The sequence below is a fragment of the Artibeus jamaicensis genome, unplaced genomic scaffold (genome assembly GCF_021234435.1).
Source record: "Artibeus jamaicensis isolate MK-2021 breed Jamaican fruit bat unplaced genomic scaffold, CSHL_Jam_final scaffold_1689, whole genome shotgun sequence".
NCBI lineage: Eukaryota > Metazoa > Chordata > Mammalia > Chiroptera > Phyllostomidae > Artibeus > Artibeus jamaicensis.
Genome location: NW_026522029.1, coordinates 5,304,628 through 5,316,744, shown reverse-complemented (window position 1 = coordinate 5,316,744; position 12,117 = coordinate 5,304,628). Strand labels below are relative to the sequence as shown.

The following is a 12,117-nucleotide window of genomic DNA, read 5'->3' as shown; positions in this document are numbered from 1 at the left end:
AAAATAGAAGAAGCTCAGTATTTTGCCCCAAAATCTTATTTATCTTTTTATAACATCAGAAGAGTGATTGATGCAAGGTCAAAACTAACAGGAGCCACAAACCACTGATGTAGCTGCATCCACTGAGCGCTTCCCCATTATGTTTGGCTGCCTAATGAGAGCTGCATGACAAGTTGAGAAGATATGCAATTGTTTCATTGTATTCTGGAACATTTATTTTTACTGCAAAAATTACTGATCCTCAAGACTTAACACATTAAAGTATTCTTGCTTTCCTGAGAGTATGCCAATATTGAATTATGCTAATAATGCCTCTATTTGTTCAACAAATTGTCAGATAAAATGATATAATTAGATTCTCAGCAAAACTTTCAAAAATTACTTTTACATAAACAGCCTACATTTCACCACAGCCTGGTTCATTCTTAGCCTTATCCTTTGCCCACATATTTCCTCATTTTAACAAAACAGTTCATTTTGTGACTTAGTTTTCTTCTCCTTTACTCCCACTTTTACACCAATGAGTCTTACACAAGAACACCAGTGCATTTAAATTCACAAATTAGGCTCTCTATTAGAACCCATGCAAAAATGCAAGCCCTCATAGAATAAATAATCTATACACAATAATTCAACTTCCTGGCCTTAGTGCAAATAGTGTTAAAATGTTAGATAATATATGGTGAAGGGCACTTGAAAAACTAGCCACTTTTACTCTTTCTGCCTCTTCCAAGAAGTGCTTTGACCTCCATTTGGCGGGCGGTGGTCATTCAGAAAGTTCAGTGTCAGCCAACAGGAGAGAGACATACACTCGGTCATGTTGTCGTGACTCTCGATTCCACGTGAGTGTTTCCAGCTGCTGTCACTTGGTTCATTTCAGGAAACTTCTACGGCACTCCCAAGCCTCCAGCAGAGCCCAGCCCCTTCCAGCCCGACCCTGTGGATCAGGTCCTCTTTGATAATGAGTTTGACACCGAATCCCAAAGAAAACGAACTACATCTGTCAGCAAGATGGAAAGAATGGACAGCTCTCTCCCCGAAGAGGAGGAAGATGAGGACAAGGAAGCCGTCAATGGCACCAGCACCGCAGGTTTGTAAACAGACGACTGACACCTAAGTGGCCGTCCAGGTGGACGTCAACATGACACTGGGAAGTAGTAAAATTTTTCACAAGGCACGTGCACAGTAAGCGACCAGATTCTAGTATTTTTTGTGGAATAAGCTGTATTTCTGTCAGTCATCTTGTAAGCTGAAGTGAGTTCCCCCAAGTTGGCCATTTTGATAGATCAGTTGTGAGGTATCGTTAGTGATCATGTAAGATGACATTATTCTACTACAGCGATTTCAACCAGTGCACTGCGAGAATTTTTAAAACATGCAACAAGTGACTGTTTAGTCAGGGGCACTGACCTCTTTTCCCTTAAAGTGTCAAATAAAAAAATGGCAACGGGCAACACAACAGTAGCTTTTGGGTGTGAATAAATAAAAATTATACCCATTTTTTGGTCAAATCAGCAAAAAATTTATTTTATTTTTTAAAGATTTCATTTATTTTTAGAGACGGGGAGGAAGAGAGAGAAACATCAGTGTGTGGTTGTCTCTTGAGCACCCTTTACTGGGAACCTGGTCCACAACCCAGGCATGTGCCCTGACTGGGAATCAAGCCAGTGAACCTTTGTTTCTCTGTCTGGCACTCAACCACTGAGCCACACCAGCCAGGGCAGAAAATATATTTTATATGTAGTAATTAGTTTATATGTGCCAGGAGATGAACAAGGTTGAAAATCACTGTCCTACTGCTTAAAAGATTTGAGATTCATTTCTGATGCTGGGATATGGAGATCTTGTTGGCCTAAGTCCTCCTTTACGGGATATGAACAAAATGTAGATGTTTTAAGGTATAGCCTTCAACCAAAACAAAGTACAGAGGTTTGGAAATATGCTGTTAAATGTTATCTGAAAGGTTTGTTAGCCGTACTTTGGCTTTAAATTCAGAATCAGTCAAAGAAAATTTCCAAATTGACTCTTATATTTTTTAGAAAATGCAAAACCAATAGGAGTTTACTGGTGGAGAATCTTCTTTGGAGTACCCCTAAAAATGTGGCGATTGTGTAGGAAACTCTTACACTTCCGGTTGAGATTATGAGCCGGCAACCCCAGAATCACAGTAGAACTAACTTCACTGCCATTTATTACAGTAATTATAATATACTACACTATGAAACACTACAATATAAATAGTTATAATACAAAACGCTACAATGCAAGCTTCATGAGGCTTGGAGTTTTTGCTTATTCTGTTCATTGTTGTATCCCTTGCACCATAGACAGTGCCTGACATATAGTAGAACCTAAAAAATATATGTTATTGGTTCCCGGTAAATGAATGGGTTGGATCATGTCCCCAGATTTGCAGAACCCATTACCACATCATTTTCCTGAAGCTTCCTGATGTTCTCCTTTATCACCATTCGCTTCCCCTCCAGACTGTGAGTCCTGTTTTATGGACGTAACATCTCACGTAGTTCATGTATTACCTTGATATATTTGGGCAAAACAGGTCTGAAAAGGTTTAGGTGGATTCACATCTCGTTCTTTAGGGGTTGTCAAGGGAAATCAGCCTGTTTGTTTTAGTTATTGGGGTTGCATTAGTTAATAAATTATGTAGATTTCAGCCGCACAGTTTAATAACATAGCATCTGTAGGTTGTGTTGAGTGTTCACCACCCCAAGTCACATGTCTCTCCATCACCGTTTATCCCCCACCCCTTTACTTCCTGACCTCTCCCCACCCCCTGTCCTAAAGCCTTTTGATGCTGATGGCAGCTTAGCTCACCCACAAAACTAAGTTTATTAACTTTGTTAAGACTGGGATTAGACTGCGAGTTCGTTCCAGCGTGGCGATTTCTGTGTCCTGGGTAAGCAGGGCAAGGAGGACGTGGCCCGGGCGTGGGCGGGGGTGAGGAGCAGGGGGAGGTAGTGGGATCACAGGGTCATAGAGCTGGCCTGGGTCAAGGAGGGGTGGAGTGCGAATCCCGTAGGGATGAGGGGAGCCGTGAGGTGATGCCGGGGCCTCCACTGACTGGCCTCCACGGTCTGGAGTTACCGCGGTCATGTGGGAAGTTCTGGAAACAAGTTCTGGGTGCACGCAGTGTGAACTCCCTGGGAAGACACCGAGTTTTAGTGTGTTTACCTGCCTGTGGGCTTCGGGGCTCTAAAAGGATGCTAACGCCACGGACAGAGAATTATATTTAACAGTAAGAAGTCCGTGGAGTGTGATTCTTAAACGTTAGTGTCATTTGAAAGGCCAGGGTTGATCGTGTGCCAGGCAGCCCCGGGGTGCAGTGAACAGCACAGACTGGCGTCCTGGCTTTACTGTTCATTTGCTGCCTGACCTGGACTGAATTAACCAGCCTCGCCGTGCCTCGGCTTCCTCATCTATAAAGTGGGAAGAGTAGCAATGCATTCTCCTGGGGGCGAGTGAGGGCCATGAGTTAATACAAGTGAAGAGCTTAACGCAGAGCCTGAAGTAACAGGACCGTGTGGTGCTCTGACGGCTGTCACTGTTGGCTTTCTCTGTGTTACCAGAGGCTCAGTGTGCACCGAATTGATTCTGGGGTCATATTTTGCTTACAGCAGAATGTGGACACAGAGACAAGGGAATCTGCCGTAAATGTGTGGCATGTTGTGAGAAGCGAAGAGCACTGTGGGAAGAGAGTTGATGTGTTTCTACTTTTCACCCTGCTCTGTTTTGAACAGAACACAGGGAGAGGCATTCAGAGTCATCCGACTGGACGAAGATCGTCCCGAGTTACAACCAAACCAACAGCTCCATGGACTTCAGGAACTACACGATGAGAGACGAGACTCTGGAGCCGCTGCCCAAGAACTGGGAGATGGCCTACACGGATGCGGGGATGATCTACTTCATTGAGTAAGCCGCGTCTGCCCTTTCACCGACACGCCCTGGGCCGCGGGACTTGTCGGAAGTTCCGCCTCGCTCCTCAAGGCTTCCGTGTCTCTTCTCTTCCTTTAAAATATTCTTCACGATTGTAGTTATTCTTCAGTGTTATAGTTGATTCTTAATCTGACCTTTTGCCCTGGATGGTGTTTTGTTTTTATTTGACTTAGACAAAGAGATAGTGTATTCAATTTCTGGTTTTAGAAAAACAGGAGGATTAAAAACAGATTTATCACTAATAATGAAAAATGTAAGAAATAAAGAGAGTTTTGCTTTGCTTTTTTTTTTTTAAATCTTCAGGTATGTTGTCCCTCTTAATGAGCATTTCTAGGAAAGTTTGTTATGAACACATCTAGAAGGGAGTTATTGTATGAGGGAAGACACATTTCTTATTTGAGCTAAATATTTTTAGTCCTAGAGTTTGGGTTTGGTATTTTCAGGCAAATAGGATAAGGGAGGAAAATCACCGACCCTCCGAATAATTGGTAAAATACAAATTCACACCCACAACTATGACATGAAAAAAGCACTGTGCATACGCTTACGTTGAGAGAGAGAGAGAATACCCTATGGATTCAGTCAACCTAAAATTTTATATTGCTCACACCTGAGAATATTACATAAATAATTATTGGCAGTTTTATTATGAAGTATTTATATATTCTCATGCAGCTATAGTTTCCATCTTTAAACTAATTTACCCAGAGGTAAAATATCAATGCAGTAAAGTTACAGAATATATAATTAAAACACTGAGGACTGGACACTACACTCAAGAGCACCTCCTCAGAAATGAATCAGGGGCAGGAGATCGGGATGTGTTTCCTCAGTTGGTCCCAAATTCCACATCCTTCGTATAGAATGAGCATCTTGCCGTACCAAGTGAGATTCTGGTATTTAAAAGATGTAGAATTTGTGTGCATGGTGTTCTTTTTGCCACGTGTGGTAAATTATTGATTTTGCTATACATTTATATAAACAGTAATGACATGGATTATACACAACAGACAAAATCAGGTATACTCTTCTCGATGGGCAATGTAAGGAGTTTTTTGAGGGTGATTTACATTTGACTTTCATGCTGACTTTAGAACTAAACCCCCAAGTAAGAGGGTTTAGAGCCACTCACTGCAAGCAGCTAGAAGATCTTCAGAAACTGATTGTGCGACATTGAATCTGAGACAACCTCACCCTGCAAACCGGGAAAAATTAGTAAATTGTGGGGGTGGGGAAATTTGTATAAGAAATGTCTTTGTAGGTAAACATTATCAAAAGGGATTGACTGCCTAAATGTAAGATCTGAAACTATAAAACTTTTAGAAGAAAACACAGGGGGAAAGCTTTATGACATTGAACTTGGCAAGGACTTCTTGGGCATGACACAAAAAGCACAGGCAACAGAAGCTGGAACAGAGAAATGCGGCCGCCTCAAACTTACAGAGCCTGTGCAGCAGAGGGAGGTAGTTGGGGGGGTCCCTCAGGGGCAGGAGGAGACACTTGGAGACCACTATCTAAGAAGGGTTAGTATCCACACCAGAGTGGACTATTATTTGCTGCTGGATAGAGCCCTCTCGTTTGATGTGGCTGAAGTGTTCGGTCCGTGTCACTGGGTGCTGCCAAATGATGCCTCTGTGAGTAAATGAAACTGGGCGGTTGTCTTTAGCTGCTGTGTTTTGGGTATCACCTCATGGGCATCTCTCCCTTCAGAAACAGTGAAATCCTAGTGGGTGGCCTACATCTGCTAACGTAGCAGGGCAAATTTGGGCCCATCAAAACCGAAATTAGCTTTCCTTAAGTACCTGGTTTTCATTTAGTTTTGTAAGATATGCTCGTGTGTGTGTGTGTGTGTGTGTGTGTGTTTTAAACAATGTTGTGTGTGCCGCTGGGCCTCTATGGAGTCTTAATCCTTTTCATGTTGCTAAGTGGATTTAACTGGAGAAATTACCAGACAGAATGGGTAACAGACTTTCTAGAAACAATCCCAGAGTCTCCTACTGAGATTCTCCGTATCCAGAACACAAAGTTCCTACCACTCTGCAGCGTGTGAGCCCCGGCAGCGTGTGGGAGGGGCTGCTGCGCGGGCAGGTCAGGAAGTGGAACAGGTGTGCGAAGAGACGCTCAGTGCCCGGAGGCTGGGCTCCAGTCCCGAAGGCTGGCCGATGCAGGGATTCGTGAGTCCATCTCATGACAAAGACCCCAGAAAAGTTACCTTGTTCACCCGGCTACTCTCACTCTGTTTGACAGTAACTTTTCGTTTGGTTGCCTCCCTGTGTATTTTCTACTGTATTTGGTCTCCCTTTACTCTCCTCATATTTCGGAGACTTAAACCACACCGTAACGCTGGTCGCCTGCCCCGCAGTGTGATGGGTTTGATTCAGCGCTCGTGTCCGCTGCGTGGTGGCCTGGTGTGAGGCTCCCGGGACCTCCCGTGACATTAGACAGACGCTGCTCTTTGAAAGCATCTGCGGCCTACCCCCTAATAAAACGGGGTGTGGGCGGTCTTTTTGTTCCACCTCTTATTTTTCTATTAAATATATGGTCTATGCTGATGAAAACTTAGTGTCATAGAGTTGAGTTTCATTCTACCCATCATTTTTACTCAACATATCGCAGAAACAGACACGGTAAAACTTCTTATTTTATTTGCCTCTACATTGTTTCATTTAACATAGCCCGGGGAGCCCAGAGGCTGTGTTTGGTTGTTCATCTCTGTGTTCCCAGCCCCCAGCACAGTGGCCCCACATCACGGGGGCTCAAGAAATGCAGTGTTTTCCGTAGGGAAGGAGGACAGAATTCAGCCAGCAAGCAGATAAGGTTTTCAGCGATAATACAGAGCAGGGGGCTGTAGCTCACCGTTTGAAACGTTTTGACCGCTTTGAAAAGTGTCCTCTGCACTTGTTATCTCATCCCTGCTTTAGAATCTTCATTCTCAGATATGTGCCTCTATTCTTACATTCCCTTTGAGGCAGTTTTGCAGTAACGGACTGAGAGCAGCGGGATCATTGAATTGGAGGTGGACTATCGGAGCCTGTGGGAGATGAATATTCTCGCATCATACACCGTTTAGTCACTTTCAGCCTTTGCTTTTGATGGTATTTTTCTCCATCTTTATGTTCCCATTTCTAACTGAGATCTTGATTCTGCAGCCACAACACCAAAACAACCACCTGGTTGGATCCTCGTCTCTGTAAGAAAGCCAAAGCCCCCGAGGACTGCGAAGACGGAGGTAGGCGCAGAAGCCTTTTATACCGTGTTCTCCTAACTGCTTCTCACTCTTCTCGTGCGGACGATGAGTTTCCGAGATCCTTAGCAAACCGAGGTGTGCGGGGGCACGTTGGCACTGGGCAGATCTCATCATCGCCACCCGACTGGCAGTCCTGTCCTTGCCTCTAATTTAATGAGAGATTTTACTTCTCTCTTTTTTAAGGGTTATGTGATTAAATCTCTTATAAAAAAATCCTAATACAAATAAATTTGTTGCCTTTTTACATGTACTTTAAAGATACATTTTTAAATAATAGACCAACTTGACAAACTTTAAAAGTTGCAAATAACTATTTTAATAAATTAGGTACATTCTCAACCACAGAGTAGCCTCATCGTGCTTGTTAAGCCTTCAAAAATATATTTAATTGTAGTATCATGAGGCTAGATAGGCTGGTATCTATGGGTAATTTTTAGCCATTCAGAGCAGCATTGGAAACCCCATGAAAGTCTTTAATAAACTGATTGCCCCGCAATTCCTACTGCTTAGTACTAAAATTCTTTACGAAATTCTTTATGAAAATTCTTTATGAATCACTGGATAATATCTTTTGTCTGTCTTGTATGTTTTTTATTGTATTTAGTGGTAGAGTCTTACAAGTAAATGTAGAATTTATCCTAACCAAAATCGTTTGCTCTGCCTTCTTAAGCATAGGGTGCAGATGAAAAGAATTGTGTTCATTTTGTGTCACTCATCAGCAATGACGTACCTTAGTTAAAAAAAAAAAAGTGGCTTAGAATGAGGTTCAGATAGCTCCCCCCATAGATTGAATTCCAGTCCTTTAAAAAACATTAAACAGGATTATTCAGCATGATTGCAGTGTTAAGAGTTTTCCTAGGAACAAGCAATTGGAAAATGGAATGATTTAAAATTCTATTTACAATAACTTTAAAAAAAATTAAATATGGGCAAGCAGATATACTGAAAGATACGCAAGCCTTCTATGTGCAAAACTCAAACACGTCACTGAAAGAAATTAATGAAGACCTAAAATAATTGAAGAGATATACTATGTTCATAGATTGGATGGCATGATATTGTTAATGATGTGAACATCGTTAACATTTTCTCTAAATTGATATCTAAATTAAATACAGTCTTAGTCAAAACCCTATAGCCCTGGCTGGTGTAGCTCAGTGGATTGAGCATGGGCCTGTGAAGCAAAGGGTCATCAATTCAATTCCCAGTCAGGGCACATGCCTGGGTTGCAGGCCAGGTCCCCAGTAGGGGACATATGAGAGGCAACCACACATTGATGTTTCTCTCCCACTCTTTCTCCTATCCTTACCCTCTCTCTAAAAATAAATAAAGAAAATGTTTTAAAAAAAAACCCTATAAGTTCATTCTGAAGAAATTGACCGTGATTCTAAGATACAGAGGTCAATACAAAGGCTCTATTCTATTGTGTGTGTGCACCCCAACTTTGTCCAGTCGTCTAGCAAAGGGCACTTTGATTGCTTCCATGTCTTCACCACTGTGAATGATGCTGCAGTGAACGTAGCGGCTCGTGTATCTTTGCAAATAAAATTTTCAGGCAGGTTCCCAGAAGAGGGGTTGCTGGGTCCTGTGGTAACTCTGTGGTTGCTGGGTCCTGTGGTAACTCTGAGGGGTTGCTGGGTCCTGTGGTCCTTAGTTTCTGAGGAAGCTCCATGCTACCTTCCACAGTGGCTGTAAGTTTATGTTCCCACCAGCAGCCGACGAGGGTTCCTTTTTCTCCACAACCTCTCCGACACTTATTATAAGACATAATTTTTAATCATTTTTATAACATACTTACCTTGTCTGCAACACTTTCAGCAGCAAGTTCTTTGTGCTGAAAGCAGCCAATGTAACCTAAACCGTCTAACACTATAGAATTTGACTTTCTGAGACTGCGAGTGTGGTATTAGTCTCCTCAGACACGTCTTCTTTGCTGGTCTCCATCCTTTTTCCTGCCCACTAATTGTTTTGAGTTCAGTTCTCTGCTGTTTCCTGTTTTCCCTTGGAGAGCGGATTCATTTTCATAGCTTTAACTATCAGTTTACCGCAGTTGGGTCCCTTATCTGAATCTCTAGTATTGTTCTCTGTTCAAAATGCTATTTCTGTATTTCCTATTGACTCTCTTTTTGATTGTCCTACTAGCACTTCAAATAAATGAATTTAAAAGCAAACATTTTTCTCTCAAAGCTGCCCCTCCCTCTCTCCCCCAGCGATGCCATCCGGACTCCCCGCGGCCCCACTAGCTCCTTCCCCTCCTCTCGTTCTTCCCTTCCCCTCTGCTTTGCCGCTGTATTAGCATGAAAAGTTTTGTAGTGCCGCCCACCACTGAGATATTCCAGGGCACATTTTGCGGTGTTTGCGTTTCCACGTGGCTGTCTGTCCATCTGTCCTCTTTCCGCCCGTCCTTTTCCCTTTTCGCCTTTCTCTTCTTCCCTGGGCTCGCCATGCACTTGCGGCGTCTTCAGACTTTTTCCCCCTGGAGCGACTTCTCCAGGGTGTCCCTTCTCCCAGTGGTCTCCAAAATGTTGGCGTTCCAACTCTCTTCTGTTAGAACTTATTTTTCATAATGTTTCTTTTAGGAAAAGAAAGACAAATTAGGCTTTCCTTACTATTTTAGAGACAGGCTGGCAATTCTGTATGTGACTGTATGTGATTATCACATTCACCAACTGCCCAGAGTACTAATTATACTTGTCAAAGGCACTGTGGAGTTTTGCAGTTTACTTTGCCCAGTTTAGTGGATTTAGAGACCATGTTACATAGTTTTGGGGGGTTTTCTTTTGAAGATTTTATTTTAGAGAGAGGGGAAGGGAGGGAGAAAGGTAGAAAAACATCAATGTGTGGTTGCCTATCATGTGCCCCCATCTAGGGACCGGGCCACAACCCAGGCATGTGCCCTGACTGGGAATCAAACCTGTGACCCTTTGGTTCGCAGGCTGGCACTTAATCCACTGAACCACACCATGAGCCACAGCCAGAGCCATGTTACATAGTTTTTAATCCAGACAAAACTAAAATGTGGCTTTAAAGCTTTTCTGCAAAGATAATACCAGTGAAGATAATACAGATGCACAAGCCTAAATGAATATAGTAAGAAAAGAACAGAGCTGACAGTTTTCACACTTTGCTGATGCTGTATTTTGTACATATTAGTAGAGTAGTATACACATATTTACACATAAATAGATATATCTTAGAGGTACATGTTCAAGTTTTTTACTGATAAGGCTACCTGATCAAAAAACATCTGCTACATTGCCCGTTAACCTTTGGACAGATCACCGCCTTCATGCCTCCCCTGCTCGGATTCCTGTAACGGCTCCCTGCCGTCGGCAGAAGTCGAGACTTCTGGTGAAGTAGTAAAGGCTTTGTGTAATCGCACCGTAATCTATATTTTCCCAAGTATTTTCATGTCAGAAATATGACCTATGTTTGTCTTTGCCGTGTGCCCGTGTATCTGCCAGGACCTGTGCCTTGTGTCCGCCCGGCTCGCGCCTGTTCATCCTTCTAAACTCACATCCCAGTGCAATTTGTCACCTCCTCTGCCATTCCCTTCCAGATCAGAGACAGGCATTCTCTCCTCCCTGCTCAACAGCACCATAGGGCACGTGTGAGTTCCAGCACTAATTATATTGCACTGGTGCTAAATGCCCGTATTCCAGAAGGGCAGTAGTTTTGTCTCCTTCATCTCTATGTCCCTTCAGTAGAGACGTAAGTGTGTGGAAGGGTGCGGGGGAAGGAAGGAAGGAAGGAAGCCAGCTGCCCTGTCCCCCAGATTGTTCTGCTCTTCCTTCTTGAGGAAGCGCTGGGCAAGGCAGTCAACAGGAGCCCGTCTTCGCTCACTGGTTTGGAGGCGACAGAACCAATGTGCAGGAACCAGAGAGATGAGGCTGAAGGCCACTGATGAGTGAACGCGAGGGGCTCCGGTCCTGCGTCTGTGTGCGCCCCCACGGCCGTTCCCCTGTGGGAGGCGGACTCGGGCGTTCTGCCTCTGGCCTCTGCGTCCAGCTGCAGGCCCGCCCGCCCATGAGGCGGGCGTCGGGAGACCAGAGCGGGTTGCAGGCGCTCTGCAGGCAGACATGCCGGCACCCACAACCCTGGGCCAGGCTCGTTGAATTGGCTCTCTGATCTCACTGGTCCAAGAGGACACTTTTTCATCCTTGGAGAAGAAAATGAAGAGGCTCAGAAAACTGGCAGTGTTTCTGCCATTTGTGCCCCTCTGTGGACGGTGGAAAACTGGGTGATTGTGTCCCCTAAGGCTCTTTCCATTGAGGGTGACCGGTGTCTTGGTCAGCTCAGGACTGACCCGCGGGTTCCTGTCGCCCCAGCGTGGGAATCAGTAGCGAGCACTGCGCCGTGCGGTCAGCCTGCGGTGGCTGCCCTGAGATGGAGCAGCCGGAACGCGTGCAGTGCCCTGCTGCTGCGGTGCTGTTCTCCCCGCTCCTCCTTCCACCGTTGGTCCAGGCGACCTCGTCGGCTGCCGTGCTGTGACCCCCATGTCTCCCAGATCCCTGTCTCCCCACATGTCTCACCTGGGGACCGGGTTCATGACCTGAAGAGACTGTTGGGTGTTCCCGCCACGGTGTGACGGAGCCCCTCCCAGACGGAGCACAGCCTCCCGCCTCCCTTGCCTTTGCCCTCAGCAGGTGGCACCGCCTCCTCCGGCTCCTGCAGTTCAGAACGGACCCTCATCCTCCATCTTTTCCTCCGGTGCCTTCCTCATCACAATGCTCCGACTTTCATAAAACACCTGCTGTTTCTTCAGTGTCCGGCGGTGCCAGCAACTTCTTACCTGTCGTCTGTCGTCCAAGTGCCTCTAAATCCAGATCCGTACCTTCCTCCAGTTCCCACAGCTTGTTCATTTTTATGAGTGTTGGATGGATTTTTAAATTTTCACCATTTCCATGCCAGAA

The 12,117-nt window shown here is 44.6% G+C and overlaps 1 protein-coding gene across 4 annotated transcripts in view; it reads left to right on the top strand.

Moving 5' to 3' along the window:
• MAGI3 (membrane associated guanylate kinase, WW and PDZ domain containing 3) overlaps nucleotides 1-12,117 on the top strand; it is a 184,782-nt gene that overhangs the window by 125,375 nt on the left and 47,290 nt on the right. For all 4 annotated transcript variants that reach the window (XM_053656000.1, XM_053656002.1, XM_053656001.1 and 1 more), the window contains 3 exons: nucleotides 881-1,090; nucleotides 3,759-3,933; nucleotides 7,107-7,186. In XM_053656000.1, coding sequence (XP_053511975.1) covers nucleotides 881-1,090; nucleotides 3,759-3,933; nucleotides 7,107-7,186 — 465 coding nt within the window. The remainder of the gene's footprint in view (nucleotides 1-880; nucleotides 1,091-3,758; nucleotides 3,934-7,106; nucleotides 7,187-12,117) is intronic.